At 41.0% G+C, this 17,444-nt stretch overlaps 1 protein-coding gene across 5 annotated transcripts in view; it reads right to left on the reverse strand.

The window, feature by feature from the left end:
• Positions 1 to 17,444, reverse strand: part of eys (eyes shut homolog) — a 169,944-nt gene that overhangs the window by 104,400 nt on the left and 48,100 nt on the right. For all 5 annotated transcript variants that reach the window (XM_034608950.1, XM_034608952.1, XM_034608951.1 and 2 more), the window contains 7 exons: positions 17,247 to 17,360; positions 14,447 to 14,560; positions 11,907 to 12,020; positions 9,284 to 9,481; positions 7,457 to 7,578; positions 2,481 to 2,602; positions 827 to 1,086 (listed from right to left, as the gene is read on the reverse strand). In XM_034608950.1, coding sequence (XP_034464841.1) covers positions 827 to 1,086; positions 2,481 to 2,602; positions 7,457 to 7,578; positions 9,284 to 9,481; positions 11,907 to 12,020; positions 14,447 to 14,560; positions 17,247 to 17,360 — 1,044 coding nt within the window. The remainder of the gene's footprint in view (positions 1 to 826; positions 1,087 to 2,480; positions 2,603 to 7,456; positions 7,579 to 9,283; positions 9,482 to 11,906; positions 12,021 to 14,446; positions 14,561 to 17,246; positions 17,361 to 17,444) is intronic.

The raw sequence follows: 17,444 nt of genomic DNA on the forward strand, positions 1-17,444 counted from the left end.
CCTCAAATATAAAAGCTCAAAATATAAAAACACAACATTGTAGTTTGTGCGATGTGTAGTAGTTTTTAATTTGGGTTTATTGACTGTTGTTGGTGTAACCTTTGCACAGGCACTGTTTCTATATTAAAAAAAATAACAATAAAAAGATGGCACACAGTGACTGCACATTGTACAGTAATCAGCACACTAGCAGCTGATTTCCCAAGGACAGTATCAATAATGCATCCCACCCTCTTTAACCCATGACCAGCCAATGACCAGAGACTAAGGATGATAGAACCCCTGATCTCATTTGTTGTATGAATCAGTCAATTTAAATCATCCCTGGAGGAAAACCTGCAGGGTTTATCCTGCATAGAAAATTGCGAGGCACATCCGCCCCCATCCTCTGATGGTTAAGTACCACCCCCGCCTAATTTGAGTCCAGGAAAACCCCTGTTACTATTATATGTATAACATTTATTCTGTGTCAGGAGGACAGTTCAACACGTGATTAATGCACAAGAAAACACCATTTATCGTCTCGGTTGATAGAGCAACTTTTTGGAGAACCTCATACGTTTCAGAGAAGAGATACAAATGATGCGCACTTAACTGTGACAGGGAAATTTCTCATCTTGCGGAAAAACCCCTGATCTACGATGTATATGTTTAACTTGTAATTTTTCAATTGTGTGTTTTCTCTGTAATTTTTTTCTGTAAAGTGCCATCTATGTACAGAGAGCTATTGAGGAAAATGGTGCAGTTACACACTTGAAAGTGGGCTAAAACAGAAAGCACTCTATAAGCACCGGGAGCACGAAGCTGTGGCGGTGTGTTCACTCACCAGCTGGGCATCTGCAGGAGGCTGTTCCGTTGGAGCGTGTCAGGCAGGTGGAGTCGTGCCGGCACGGACTGTGGAGGGGGTCGCAGGGGTCATAAGGCTCGTTGCACAAGGGGCCACTGAAGAAGGGGGGACAGGTGCAGGAGAACTCCCCAGGTATGTCTGACTCCCGACACTGAGCTCCATTTAGACAGGGCCCGGAATCACACTCATTCACATCCTCCGCACAGTCCACACCTGTCCAGCCCGGTGAGCACAAACACCTTGGATACACAGCAGAGAGGAGATATACGGCACTGCAGAGGTCCTTTTGGGCACAATTTGAAATGAATCCCTAAATAAATAAACAAACGTATTCAGTGGTTTTCTCAGGGTTAGGGGGGTGTCACATTCTCTCTGAGACCGTGATACTATAAATAGATAAAACAGCAGCACTGGAGGGGGTGCTTCAGATATTCTACCACATGGCATATCCTTCTTCCAATTCAAACCATCCACACGTCACATTTGTCCCGAGTGCAAGGACACTGTGATACGATACAGGAATCGACACGGAGCTCCAGGATCTTTGTGTGAGAGGGAGCAGGGGGGAATGTACAGGTTATTTGTACCAGTGGTCAGAGCGGCTTCTAATTCTGGACAGCTGAATGTAGGACACGCTAGGTTAGAGCATTGAGTCGGGATTAAATGGGAATGTATGCATGCTAGACACAGACAGGAAGAGAGACAGAGAAACAGACGCTACGTTCACCCTGCAAGCCTGAGTGCTCAATTCAGATTTTGTTCTAGATCAGATTTTTTTTATGTAGCCGTTCACATTATCCTGTCAAATGTGGCAAGTACCGGACTTAAATGTGAACTGGTTATGGCCCTGATGTGACGTCACACACTGCACGATGTGTATGGAAACAAACAAGGAGAAGAATGTCGACCTGGAGTGACGTAAAAGTCCCATTGAATTCCGATACGGTTCACACGGCTGTTCAGACTGAGGTCGTGTTTTAAAAAAAAAATCTGATCTGTATCTGATTTCGGACGACATATGAAAGTGGCCCAAATCGGATTTGAAAAGATCCGATTCCGTGTGATTTGTGCTGTTCACACTGTCATTAAACAATCAGATCTGGGTCACATGGGGGGTGGGGTGGGCGGGGGGGGTCTGATTCAGGCCCGCTGTATGAACATAGTAGAGAGAGAGAGAGTGTGTGTGTCTGTGTGTGAGTCTTAAGTATCTCCTCTTCAAGCAGATTGAATATTCCACTTGGTGGCAGTGAGTGCCTGAGCACTATCAACCACTCCACCTCACATTCCTCTCCATCCACCATCCATCCCCCCCCTCCCGACTTTTCCACCTGAAGCAGTTTTAAGTCCCCCCCAGCGGGTGGGTAGGTGGGCGGGCAGCTGGGGGGGGGGAGTGGGCATTAGCCGAAGCAGATACACCAGCTTTTCCCTCCAATGAGTCACGGATCCCCTGAAACCTTTTCATGCTGTGAGCAATTGATTGACTCATTTGTTTTACCTGCCATCTGCAATTCATTATCTCCGCTGCCAGTGGAAGGACATATTGCCTTCTCCGAAAACAGCTTCTTTTTTTACCTGCATTTATCAAGTGCACCTCGCAAAGGACGGTGCCCTGGAGCCCGGCTCGCGCACCTACTTGTAGCCATTGAGGAGATCCGTGCAGGTGGCGTTGTTTTTGCAGGGCTGTGACAAACATTCATCTATTTCTCGTTGGCAGTGCTGCCCCTCCCAGCCGGAATGGCACATGCACTCATAGCTCTGCAATATGAACAGAAGAAGGGAAGCAGAGATTGACACTGAAATAGAGGGACAGTCATTTTAAGGAAAAGTCTAGCATTTTTAATAGCAATAAAAAAACACTGTCTATGTACTGTGCATATGGAAGCTGCTAATTGAGTTGTTACGGAGCATTCTGCCTCTTACCTGTTTACTTATTTATACCTGGTGCCTTTGAGAGAATAAATGGAGCAACACTTGATATTCTTGAAAACATTTATCATAATTTTCTTTGAAAAAACCTGCAGAAGAAAACCACCCACACACAAAAAGATCTTTCCAGTGGAAAATCTGTTTAAACTGTGGAGTCGTGTTTGTCTTCAATTTCCGCATTACTACTATGCAGATGTATTCCTCCTACCACCCCCACTCTGGAGAGTATGCCAACATGTTTTTTTTCAATGCCATTCAAAGTATATGGTACAAGCCTTTCTAATCAATCCTGCAATATTACCACTGCATATTTATTTCACATGTAAATAAGCATATGTCAGGAAACAGCCAGTGAATGCATTAGTTGTTCTATACATTATGAAAGTTGTATGTGTATGTATATACAGCTCCTGCCTTTGCTCCTCTTTCAAAACACTGTGCAGATCACGTCCTTTATTTCATCACTGCAGTCTGCGTTATGCCAATTACTCTCGACACGAGAGATAAATGGTTTGTTGTCTATTACTTTCCAAAGTACCAGTTTAAGTCTTTGCATACAGGATGAAGTCAGTTGCTTGGTCAAGGGCTTTTCAGGATTCCTCAATGCCAGCATTCTGTCTAAAAGGTCCTGGGTTGCTGCTGGTTGACGCATGCTAATCTGTACTTCCTACACTGGAGGGGAGCCGTTAAACTTTGTCTGATATAATTTGTACACAGTGGGGCCCTATGGTGGCGGTGGAGGGGGGAAACGCCGTCATCTCGTGATAAATTAGATACCTCCAGGAAACTCCAGATTCCTTACCCCAGGCAGTAGAACATAATCTCATTTTTTGCTGCCAAGTCACCTTCAGGGACCACCATCCTCCAGAATAAGGTAAAGCTCGGTGGGACACAGTGTTCAGAGAGAGGAATGGCTGCACTGTAAACAGGACTATAGTGTGAATGGGTTTCCAAAAACTGGCCCTATTTGAATAAAACTAAAAGATGAGGTTGATGGTGAGAACAGTGCAAGAACAAAAACATTAGTTGAAATGTCATCAGTTCCCTCCGATCACACCATATCCCTTTCTTATGCAGCGTCCCTTTGTCTTTGCATTTAGAGCAGTTTGTTTATACTAGAAAATGACGCAGACGTGTTTTGAACAGGACTCTATTTCATATAATATGGAGGAAAAAAGGAGCATTTTCTACTAAGGATATTCTGAAATTGCTCAGGGGCACATTCTTGAAATCAATGTGTCTTGATAATCACCAAAAAGTATGTTGGGAAGTTTTCACAGCTTGAGTCCAGGTCATGGTTTCACAATGCAAACTAAAGACTCACTTACGTGGGCTGTGTCTGCCTATACTTGTCATTGATTGGTTCGTGGATGGCGAGTCCGACATATTTGCTTTACTTTTTTTTAGTCTTTCCATTTGAAAGGATGAAAGGAATGAACACATTCTCATTGTTACTTTTGTTGCCACTGTAATATTTTATTGGTATTAGTTCCGAGTGAACGACCCTCAAACAGACTACAAGCAATCCTGTGAGCTGCTTCCACTTCTTTTTCTTCTTCTTTCTTCTACCTCTAATGAAGAGAACCATGGTTCAGTTTGATCCAGGTCAAAATCACCTCTTTTGGTTGGACTTAATTTCGGTCCGTTGGTCCAGACGTTGGTCTGAGGCACTGTCACAACTGTTATTTTGGTTTGGACTGAACTGAAAAGTACGAAAAGTTTTGACCAAACAAAAAGGTTTGAACGCTTCCTTAGTTTGCCTCTGGTTGCCTCGAAAGTTACAAAAGTTTGTTTTGTTGCCATACCTGAAAACCTAGTTTCAGGAAATGTTTATTTAATTACAACATGTTGAAATACCAATGCGTGATTTAGCAAACCTGAATGTGGCTAAATCATTCTGGACAAGAGGTGAGTTGTTGGGTAAAATACGCATCATCATAAAGCTGTTGCTATAGAAGAGGGCCAATGCCACGAGATGAGAGCTCAAACCACAATTGTGAAAGTTTAAACCGCGACGCTTTCCAGGGCGCGGGCCCCTCTCTCGGGGCGAACCCATTCCAGGGCGCCCTGCCCTTCACAAAGAAAAGAGAACTCTCCCCGGGGCTCCCGCCAGCTTCTCCGGGATCGCTTGCGTTACCGCACTGGACGCCTCGCGGCGCCTGTCTCCGCCACTCCAGATTCGGGGATCTGAACCCGACTCCCTTTCGATCGGCCGGGGGCGACGTAGGCCATCGCCCCACGCTTCTGAATGGCGTTCGCCCATCTCTTAGGACCGACTGACCCATGTTCAACTGCTGTTCACACGTGAGAATGAATGTATCTTTCTAACGTCTCACCATTTGGCCCCTACAGGTCTCACAAATGAAACATGAGTTTTCTTAATAAATAGATCTCACCCTTCTCGCATGCAAAACGCGCTAATTTTCAAGAGCACACACTTGTTTTATACCTGAACATTAGAGTGTGAACTGCAAACTAGAAGTTATTTGTCTTTGTCGGAATAAAAATAAAAAAACCCAAAGACTTTATCTATGACACATCTGTTTCACTGCTGCAATCTGTTAGCCAAAAAGCAGCTGTTGGAAAAAAGGGCCCCTGGTACTCATTGCACAGTTTGTGAGCAGCATGCGGCTCCCTGGGCCTTTTTGCAGCTGCAACAGATCAATGTTATTGGCTTAAAAAACACTTGAATAACTACAGAAGTCGAGCTGCGCCTTGAAAAAACTAAACTCTAAAAAAAATGCTCTTTTAAGCCCAAGTGTGCGTGTCGGTATAAACAGAAATCCTATACTCTGAAGAAGTCATTCAGAAAATCAACTCAAAGAATCAACTGACCTTGCAGCTCTAAGGCAAACGCACAACGCTGTTGTTTATTCTCAATATCCAACCAATGAAATCCAATTCAAACTGAGCTGCATTGGCGATCATGACGTAAACTGTGGCTGATAAGTTGTGCTGTAAATGTGCTGCATTTTTTTTTTTTTTTTGAAAGAAGACAAACCGTGTCCTACGAGTGGCCGATTTCTGCGCCGTTCGTCAGAGGCGTCCTAAATTCCCCGTCTGTGCCTACACAAGCTTCACATAGCTGGGAACGGCACCAGAAATGGAACACATTCAGCAGAGGGGCTGACAGAATGTAATGTCACTGAATGCCTACACACAAATCTAACATAATGTAGAAATGTTCCCCAGACAAATGCTGATACCTGGACTCTGTGTATCTGTCAAGTACCGATAAGTACTGTTTGAATACCTGTGTATTTAGAAAAGAAACTTGTTTATAATGTGTTTTCACAGTTGTACGCTTCTAATCCTGTATGGAAATGATCATGCCTTGCCTCAGGTTAAACCCTTTGAAAAATACCTACAGGGAATGAATAACACAGAATAATCTTTTTCTGTATCTTCTTTTTTTAACAGCATTGTCTTTATTCTATTATTTTTTTATTTCTTTTTATACCTTTTGCTAGTTTTATGTTTTTTTCTTAAATCCTAAGTCTTTGTTTTATTGCCAACGTGTTCTTATTTCATGTCTTTGATTTTATTGTAAAGCACTTTGAGCTGTATTTTATGTATGAAAGGTGCTGTATAAATACAATGTATTGTTATATTATTAGTAGTATAATAACAGAACTTCTTTCATTATCTAATTTAACAATCATAACTAAAAAGAATAGAGGAAATCTAGCAATACATAACACCCCTCGAAGCTGAAGTCTTTCATATGATACACGACTCCGTTTTACTTGTGGGTGTTTTGAAGTGGAGGAGAAGATGTGATTCATAGGAAAAGAAAGCTGCAGTTTTATCTGGGTGAAACCAATATACTTTATGGACGTGGTATTGGATCGGTACATGGATCTGGGTACTCGCCGATTCCTGACCCTGCATTTTTAGTGGTAGGAGACATTTCTGATGCTGGTGTTGGTATCGGAAAACATCTCTATCGTCAAGTATCAAATATGATGCTATATATGATGCTTGTTATATGTATCCATCTATATCTGCATGTTAATCTGACAGACTAAAACCAAAACCTTTTAAAGATGTGTAATTACTAATATGCAAACTTTCTGCTTAAAAGATGGGTTTAATTTAAGATTTTGCATTTTACATTTAATATGCCCCTTGTTAACTCCTGTGTTTTTCTCTCCAAGTTTACTTTTGGTAATTTTTTTGCACGTTAAAATTTCAAGCCCAAAAGGCATAATTGGTGTAATTGTCATAATTGAAATAATTTGTCTAATAGGAGATAATGAGGTGCATTGGTTGGACAGTCTCTGTCTTTACCTTATTACACCCAGACACCTGAAACTTTAAACATAGCAGCGTCTTCTTATGCTGGACAAATCTCCAGATACACACCTGTACACACACACCTGCTTGTTGTTTCCCCTCAGTACACCCCAGAGTGATATCGGCATATTTTATTCTTTTTAATGATGCACCAGTATCCGTGTTATTGTGCAGTTGTTTGTATTTTACTGCAGCAGGAACGCTCTAAACATTAACTGCATGACAGTCATCAAAAGTAATGGGCAGCGGTACCTGGTGTGATTCGGGCCCGTCAATATTTTATGAAAAACTCTTCAATGAGTTACTAACTGGGTTATTTTAAAGCCTTTCAAAAAGGCCATTATATCACTGGTTTTATACTGCCAAACCCAAACTGTGTCTACTCACCAGATGGAGGTCCTTGCAAACAGACTTGGTGCTGCACAAACTGTTCACGCAGTCGTCGATGTCTTGCTCACACCTCCGCCCGGCATAGCCAGGACTGCAGAGGCAGTAAAAGCCGTCCACGACTGAAAGAAGATCAGTGGGACAGTTACAGCACCTTGCATCATAAATCCATTCGACTCGACTCTCAGTAGGCCCCACATCTCAACGCAGGTAAATGCTGATTACGAGCATAAAGGATAATCACCCACTGTGATTCACTTTTTTTAATGGATAACTCCGTTAAATTAAATGTCTTTTGCTGTATCAGTCAAACCTGCTCTCGCTAAATCTATGTGACGGGCACCACCTCCCTGCCATCACTCTGACAGAGCTGGACACACTAACCATCTTTAAATGAACCTGTCTGCCAGACGGCCACAGAGTCCCCCCCGCTCTCCCGTCCGCCGTCTGTGCCACTCTTTCTCAATGAAAGCCTCAAAAGCCTCGTCATTTGTTTTCCCCAGCTCTCAACACACAGGGCCAGGGAGCCAGGGGGGGGGGAGAGAGAAAAAAGGAGCACAACAGAGGAGAGAGTCCACTTAAGGCCATTCTTTATTCAGATGTTACAAATGTGCCAATTTCTTCTTCCATCAGAAGTTTGAATCTCCCACATCTAATCATGCATTCCTTCCTCTGTTTAATTATTAATGACGTTAAAGAGGGATGCATCATTCTGTTGCTCTAACACAACACTGGTGTACAGGCAGCCAGTGACAGAGGTAATTGCACTTCTTACAGGAGTGAATTTATTACTTCCCCAGTCAGGGTCCCAGGATTCTTCATTATCCCAAAGATTTACCACGTAATCTATGCTGTCACTCTGTCTTGGTGCGTGTAGCTGCTATTACTCTCATTAAATGCTTTAGGTCCTGTGTGGCAGCAGCATTACTCATCTCAGCCACTGTGGCTATGCAGTGCTCTCCCCGGTGGCTGCCTGGCTGCCGCCGAGCACTGGCCAATAGGTCCTCGAGGCCTGCCTCGCTAACCTAAGGCGAACTGGCTGCACTCGAGATTGGTCGGGACAGCTGGCCGAGCTCATCTGTAGCAGGGCGAGTGATAGGATGCTCTCAGACAGTGATCCACTGCCATCACTGTTTGGTTCCGGCATGAGCCTTTTGAAACGACACTGGAAAGATGTCAGGAATGCAAACAAAGGCTGGAAGGTGACTGCTACAGCGACTACAACTGAAGTATTTACTTCAGTATTTAAAAATACCTCAGTGGAATTTGTGCAGCATCCAGTTTTTGTCTCTCATATTAAGTGTAAAATAATTTTATAATACATATATGCAAATGATTGACCAACTGGTGATAGATAACTTTGAAAGTATATTTTTGATCAATGAGGTTTTTAATTTAATTAAATATTGAAATTTATAAAAATCTTACTGGATATCTAAAAAAAAACCTGTATATATATATTCTCGATTATATTGATTTCGTCATTTAGCATCCATTATTTAAATTCCAACACAACATTGATGCATAATTGATTCCCTTTCTTCAGTTGTGTTAGGAAACTAATCAAGCCTGGACCAGCAGGTAATGTCCTAGATCCTCACATCAGATGGAATAACTCCACTCTCATAACAACCTTATTAGCTGCAGTGGTGACCCAATTGAAAACTGCCTGTCAGGCTGTAAGTGAGCAAAACAAAATCTGACATATCCACCGTGTGTGTGTGCGCGTGTGTGCGCGTGTTTGTGTGTGCGTGCATGAGAATGGAGCTTTGCTTCCATCTCCAGTGTCTGTCATTAAGCACGGTGGCGAGATAGGCCGTTTCATACCATCATAGCAGAAGCCGTGAAAGCAGGGGCTCGAGCTGCACTCATCCACATTGATTTCACAGCGGGGGCCAGTGAAGCCCCGGCGACAGTGACAGCGGAATCCCAAAGGGAAATGGTCCTGATCCAACTCCTCCACACACACCGCACCGTTCTCGCAGGGATTACTGGCCTCACAGGGTAAGAACTCACAATTATGTCCTGGAGTGAGGCAAAGAAACGCACATTTCAAAAAAGAAATTAGGAAATAATCTTCACTTCACTTTCTAGCAGATACACAGAGGAATAGAACAGTTTCAGGTAAAATGTTACCTGTTAAAACTAACAAGTGCAATTTATCCATTTCAGTGGCTGAACAGATTACCAAAGGCGTTAAAACGTAATTTTGAAAATTACCATTTGTACAGTTAAGATTTTTGTGTTCCTGTTTTAGCAAACTGCAACTGTACAGACAAACTGGTGGCAGTATATTCAGGTCACCCAAAAAGAAAAACATCTGTTAACAAAACACACTCCTCTCAAGCACAAAGAAGAAAGATATGATGCACAAACAGGGAAACAAAGACAGAGCATGCATAAGTAGAAACTGTCTCAACAAAGCAAGCGAAGGACACTGATCAAGACAAGCAATGCACGTTAAATGACTGAACACAAAAATGTCCCAAACATGCACAGCTACACAACGTGATGGTTGTGTCCTACCTCTGATTATATCTGTCCAACATAGTCACAGGAGGAAAAATGTTGAGAATAAAATGAATATGACATTCTCGCTGTTTAACACACACCCACACACATCAAATCCTGGTCAAACCAGTTGCTAATTTGCAGCAACCTGAGACCTGTGAGATACTTAAGAATCCGACAAGCTCAGAAAGTTTCACCCTGGCAGAGTCAGCGCATTACATCGAACTTTTGGAGGAAATATTGACATTTGGTCTTTCTACTCTGACGTTAAAAGTGCTTTCTCCAGTCATAAGCTTGGCACTGAACAACATTATGATCTATTATGGACAGTTTCAGTGATTTAAATGATTGGTCTGGACATTTCCCAGAGTTTGCAAGCTTGTGTTTTATATCAAAGAAGACAATGAATTAATATTAGCTTCAGATCTTGAGGAAGACGGATGAGGGGCTGATTGGGTCTAATAACAGTCATTTATAAGATGAAGCTTTGACACAGCAGTGAAAAATCCTCTATGTGACCAAGAGTTGGATTCGTGGATCATAATTCCTCAGAAGTTCCTCTCTTAGCTTACATATGTTTGGATTTATTCTTAGTTCCCCTCCATCTTTGACAACGTAGAGGAACCACATCATGGAGCGACCACTACGATGCCTTACAATAGAAATAGTGTTTCACGGGTAATCAGCTGGGCCTCAATTCTGCTGCACTTCCTGCGGTCCTTGGTATTACAGCTGAAGAATTCTATTTTCATTTTTCATCAGCGCTCTGAATCGCTCTCGGCCTTTGAAGTGCCCTTTTTTTTGGTGTAAATTCCGTGTGTCTCTTTCAGAAGTAATTTCCTCCTGGCCACTCCGCTTTTAAGCCTGGATTCGTGAAGTACTGCCCTGACTGCTGTCCTTCCAGGAACATCTCACAGCCAACAAGCTCATTAGATCTGTCAGAGTGCTCCTCAGGTTTTGACCGTGGTCCTTGTTGAATGGTTGTTAGGACGACTGTGTCGAGGAAGAGTCTGTCTGGATGAATGTTTTTCTACATTTATCGAAGACTGATGGTTTTTAGATCTTGTGAAATTCCACCACCTGCTACCTGCTGATAGCGTCTCTACTTGGATATCGTCAAAACAGTAGATCTCTAATCATGTCAATCAGCTTGTGTTTTGTTGTAGATCTCTCAGTAAATTACAATATTGATAAGAAACTGTGCTAATATCAAAACCTTGTTAAAAATCTGGCCTTATAAGATCAATGATCAATCTTTCTTTATCGTTGATTATGTGTTTATGCAGGCAACACAGCAGACAGCAACATCCTTCATTTTCTTTTACCACCATGTGGTAAAAAAACAAGTACTGTTTAAATTCAAATTTAATAGATTTTTTTTAAATTAAAGAAACAAAATGTTATCCTAATACATATTAAAAACCAAATATGCCATTATAGTAGAATATAAGATACTAATAATAATGCACACTATTATCAATGTGTATAAACAGTAAATTACATTTTATTTATATTTTTATATTTTACCTTCAATTAACTTTTTATGATCAATATAAAAAAAACATTATGAAGATTATATGTATGTTTTGGCAACAAACAGTGTTCACACATGATTTTTCAGCATCTAATAGAACATGTGAGTCTGAATGGTTTTCACTGTTGGTAAACTTGTTTTTTTCTTTCTATTGATAAACTCTGATATTGCAGTAGAGCGTCTCAGGCTTGATGACAGATGTCACTTGTGCTGCAGACGCGCCAATCACGTCTTACATCTTTGTAATTACTCAGGTTTCCTTCCTTTAAACCACAGATCGCAGACGGAGATGTACTCATTTTGTTTTGCGACATGTGAAGTGCGTTCAGACAGGTGAAAATAATACTATGTAACGTTAATTAGCTTTGCTTTTTTCCGATCCCCTGTTCCCTCAGCGTTCATTACCTTTAAATGGAGCCACACATTGGCAGAAGTAATTACCAGGCTGGTCAATGCAAGAGGCTCCATTCTTGCAGGGAGACGAAGCGCACTCATCAATGTCGAGCTCACACCTTGTACCTGCGGCAGAAGAGAAAACAGATATTGATAAATACAGTACCTCATATCAACGGGACGCTGACGTAAACGTTTGGCAGTTAAAAAATAATAAACACAACTATGACGGACTATTAGAGCCATAATTATTTCAAGTTGTAATTTAATGAGAAAAAAGTCACAATATTTTGAGAAAACTGTGCTCGTCGCAGTTTTAGATCCAAATATTTTATAAAACAAAGAAACCACTTTCAATTTCATGCAAATGTAACTTGCCTCGCAGTCGGCTGCTATCAAAAGTCCTGCGTTGCTGATGAGCCAAACGATTAAATTATTTAGTTATTTGTGAAACCTGAAGTATGACTGAACAAGGCGCTCCATATTCATTTAAACACAGGCAAGAGGCTGATCTTCATATATACCCCCTCTAAAATGACACACAGCCTACAATAACTATTTTATTCCTCATATCTCCACTTTTCATTTTCTTCATTTTAACTGTCCCTACAGGGCTTCTGCAGGTTTCAACAAGTTAAATTAAATATTATTTAAGACAATAATGATGAAATTTAAGAACCAGTCGAGTACGACAGATATGAAGGAATATTGGCGTCCCAGAATTACTCACACTTCCCCATAACTGAAGATAAGGTGAAATAGCCCGGTAGGGAATAAGCTTAGAAATGCTACGTTATCTCACAAACTACATGCAGAGACAGTATCCACAGACTTTCCCACAGCCGACCTGAGTGTGCTGTGATATATTCTGACCCAGTGTTAGGAGACAATCAGGTATCAGTTCCATGTTGGTCTTGTTTGTAGTTGTATTACTTTTTAAAGAACAGTATTAGTGTTTGAAGACCTAACTTAACGTATCTAAGAACATGTATGTAATATTTATTATTTTCGTTCTGGACGTCGAACACATCACTGTGCTGCAGTAAGTTCAATCAGAATAGAAGCTTGGATTTTGCTTTCTTAAAGCGTTTCATCTGCAGCCGATGAACCAGCTCTTTGGTTCTAAACCCAACGCTGCAGCCAGTTTTACTGTTTGTAATGCTCTGCGACTCAGGCTCTGTGGGAATTATTAGAACTTATTAGGAAACAATTCAACTGCTGTTACTATGTTTGACTTTTACAGGTTTGTTTAACCTCGAGTCATTATTCATCTCTCTTGCTTTAAACAGCTGCCGCCGTCGCACCGCATGTGGGGAAACAATTACGCCGTGAGACTTCCGAGTGAAAGCATCGCGCCACTCGGCTGTTTTGATGAGCTGCTGATGAATTGACTTTATTTAAAAACATACCTGTTGTTCCGGCATCGCACACGAGTGAGGACGCAATTTGTCTGAATGATGTTGTTTTAATTGGCGGCGAACACGCGTTTCCCGAACGCAGGCGGGTTTATCTTCACCTTTGTCACACAGACGGAATTACGACAACAGCACAGGCTCCTCCGCGACCCAGGTGGGTTTGTCAACACACGCGGCACATTAAATATTTACCGCCATTTTCACCGACAGCATCATCAAACATAATTAAACCCACCAGGGCTGCGTGAGAGCCTGAGCCACCGTCCGGCTCCACAACAACTTTCAGGACCTGCGACTAAGATCAACTGTACATTCACAGGCTCCTCAGAAGGTCCTGTACCCCGAGTGTGCTCACATCGAGTGCTTTGAAGTCGGAATGTGGAAGAAAACACAGATGTTTTAAATAAAGTCTTGTATTTATGTGTAAAGAGCGTTTGAAACAACATCTTGACTCCTCTTTTAAATATTAACATGACAACGAAGAGCAAAGACAGGCAGATAAATAATTTAAGTTGACGAATCATAAAAAACATCTCTATTGGCAAAAAATAGGCGCTTGTAAAAGATGGACGTAGAGTTTGCAAAATTCTAAAATACACAAAAAACATAAAATCGGGGACTCCTGAGCATGAACTGGTTTATAAGTGATGATGATAGCAACTACACATCTCGTGCACTAACACTTTGAGCTTTACAGTTTTCTGCTCTGCCTGTTCTCTGTGTAACCTTGGCATTTATAATTTGTGCACAGATCTTATCCGCAGAGTTGCTAATAACCTGATGAAACCCAAAACATTTAATGAAACCTTCCTCTGACTTAAAAACTCTCCTCACTGCAAGTGTAGACGACCGTGCAGAGTTCTTTTGCTCCTAATTGTACAACTTCAAATCTTCTCTACAAACAGAAATTCCTTTTCTCCGAGTACAAATCTTTTCTACATGTACGAAATTGAATTTCATATTTATGCCACAGGTTTACAAAGGTCAATATACAACCACAAACTTTACTTGTGAACATCACTTAAAAGAGATCAAATCTGTTTGACCCAGTTTAAACCCAATGTCCTCCACATATTCATTGTAAGCTACATATGCAGTTTATATTTTATTCATGTGAAAACATACACCCGCACTTACCGGTAAATCCAGGCAGACACACACATCCGTAGCCATTAACAAGGTCAACACATGTGGCATTGTGCAGGCAGGGGGAGGACATGCACTCATCTATGTTGACTTCACAGTAGTCCCCTGCAAAGACATGACATTTAAGAGTCCGTGCAAACCAAGGTCCCAAAAAAAAATAATAATAATGTCACACTGCAGCTTTGATTCATAACATTTTGTGACTCATGCTCAGTTTTTAACTTTCCCCCGACTTAGTAAACTATATGTTCTGTTTGACTTGGAGTGTCGTGGTGTACAATTTGAAACGTTATCACTCGTGACACCTTGAATCCCTCGGTTGTAGTATTTCAGACAGTTGTCACAAAAATTAACTCGGCCGCATATTCCACGCGTGCATTTTACGACAGAGGCAAAATTAATTTGACAATGATACTTGGTTTTGAATATTCAACAAACACGGGGCTTTAAATCCGGAAGATTTAACGGCTGCACAGATGTTCCCCTGAAAACAACGAACATAATGGGATCGGTGTCTTTCTTTCCAAACTATATTCATAGATTGTATTTAAGCTTAGTTTGTGTATATAGTTTGTTCTTCTTGTGTTTCTCTCCCCATTTGTTGTCTCTGAAAACACAAAGCAGACCGGATGAACACAAACTCAGTCAGAAGACGGATTTATTCAGGCTATTTCAGACATTTGTAGTCGCTGCGAGCTTTGGAGGGGACGGTTATGTAATGTGAAATATCAAGTGAGAGGAGGTTTTTGAACTATGGCATCATTTCATGTAATTACACTGTGTGTTTTGTTCTGCTCTTGCAACACTAGAAAAGGATAGAGCTTGTATTACAACCTTCTCACCTCCCATGCAGCTCAGGTGGCCCAGAGTTTAAGAATGACTTCCTCTACTATATATTGTGTATTATGGTTATACACTTGCCAGATGACCTAGATATTTAGGATGGATTGGGCTTGACAGTTCCACGAAGATGGATTTGGTGGCTGCAGAGTTGATTTTCCTCTTCCTCAGTTTGCCATGAATCTTACTGGAGATTATTGTGCTCCCCCAGAGAATAAGTGACTTCAGTTCTTCTTTTTCCCCCTAATATTTCCTCATTCAATTTCCTTTGGTTTCAAGCTCAGGCGGGTTAAGGCAACTTTTCACACAAGATGTTAAGATTAAATGGCTGGACCAGATATTTAAGGTCCCTCCAAGGATTACTTATGACTTTGTGATGTGCTTTTTAATTGCCAAGAAATCTGGTGGAGATATTCCCGCTCCCACAGGGAGAAGCCCAGCCCGGCTCCTACCCCAAAGATAAGTTGTGCATTTTTTTACTTTTAACTTTTAAGCTCAACTCGGGTCAACTGGAAGTAAAAATGCCAAAATCTTTCTAAAACTGACAAAAGCATCAGAAAAAGCTATCTGGAAAATATAAATCTCATGAATGACACTCGATGAATTTCATAAAAGAGATTTTTACTATAAGATTTCAAATTGAACAGTTTATAATTTTGTGTAAATGGTGGTATTTAGCTATTTATGGAAGATGAACAACACTTAAGTTTTATCTAATGTGCCTTCAAGATTAAACATCACCTGCCACACACCGAAAAAAAGTTGTCCCTATGATATTTCGGTTACTCTGCTGTAACTGTTCCTTACTGTTTCCATTATTGATGGGTATTAAGGTTGAATTTTCCTGGAACCAAATCAAACTGATCAGTTGCTACATTTGAACGATTTCACTCTAATTTCAGTCCCTTTATATCTGAAAGAGAGCGATAATGCATGTAGAGTTAGTTGAAGCCGTGTGTGTATTATGGTATGTCACAATGCACAACATACTATACTCGCTGCACAGCAGTTGGTTGGCATGGACGCAGAAAGTGATCAACATTTGGCCGAGCAGACTTTGGAAGAAGCGTTTGGAGCCAGTACGTGCTGAGCACAGCTTGGCTGAACATGTCCAGGTTTTCATTAAGTACAGGACGATACTTTTATAATAACAGATGCTCATCTGCTATATATCATATGACCTCAGGGATTAATGCCTGCGTGGATACATACTATGATCACACACTGAAAGGTCTTAGAGAGAATATATTTAGACACGGATAAAAAAAATGCATCCATACGTGTTACATCATATGTTGTTAGTCTCTTCTCTCTCATTAATTTATAAAATTATTTATCTATTACAACGACTAGTATCATAAACAAATGTTCAATTCGTGAATGTACAGTTATGAGAACATTTCCAATCAATTCAAGCTTTACTGAAAATGTTTCCCAGACAATTGCAGCCTTTGAATGTAAAAGTACATTTTAGAAAATAGCAATGTAACAAAAGTCCAGAGTTGTAAGATGTTTTGCTGTTTATCAAGTGTTTGTCATTCTCTGCCCGTAAAGACAAGTTTAAAACTGTCTTTAAACTTAACTGAAATAATAATGTGACTTTTATTGTGATACATCTTCTTTTTCTTTTATCTTGATATATTTTTGGGCCATATCGTGCAACCGTAAAATGCGGATCACTTGGGATATAAGGCAGAACTACAGTCAAGTGTCTAGTCAGATTTTATGAGACTAAATTGGACAAATATTGTTGGTATTTACTACATCAATGCCTGAATTCTATCTTCTATATTGAGATTGATTTTCTTAAATGATTTGTATTTTCAGTGTGCCTGGCAAAATCCTGTTTCGATCTGTATTCAAACTCATCACTGAGATGACGCATTTAGGAAGAGCTTTGAGCGATGCTGCGCAAAACAAACGCCGTCATGGTGGGATGCAGATGAAATACCTGTGACTCCGAGAGGACACTGGCAGCTGAATGAGTTGAGCTCATCAATGCAGGAGCCCCCGTTCGCACAGGGCTGGCTGAGACATTCATTCACTTCAATCTCGCACTTGTTCCCTTCGAAAGGATGGGAGGCGCACAACATGTTGACAAACTGCATCGCCTCCGTGAATAAAATGTCACTTTAACTCACAGAGAACA

Source organism: Hippoglossus hippoglossus, chromosome 15, assembly GCF_009819705.1.
Source record: "Hippoglossus hippoglossus isolate fHipHip1 chromosome 15, fHipHip1.pri, whole genome shotgun sequence".
NCBI classification, from domain to species: Eukaryota; Metazoa; Chordata; class Actinopteri; order Pleuronectiformes; family Pleuronectidae; genus Hippoglossus; species Hippoglossus hippoglossus.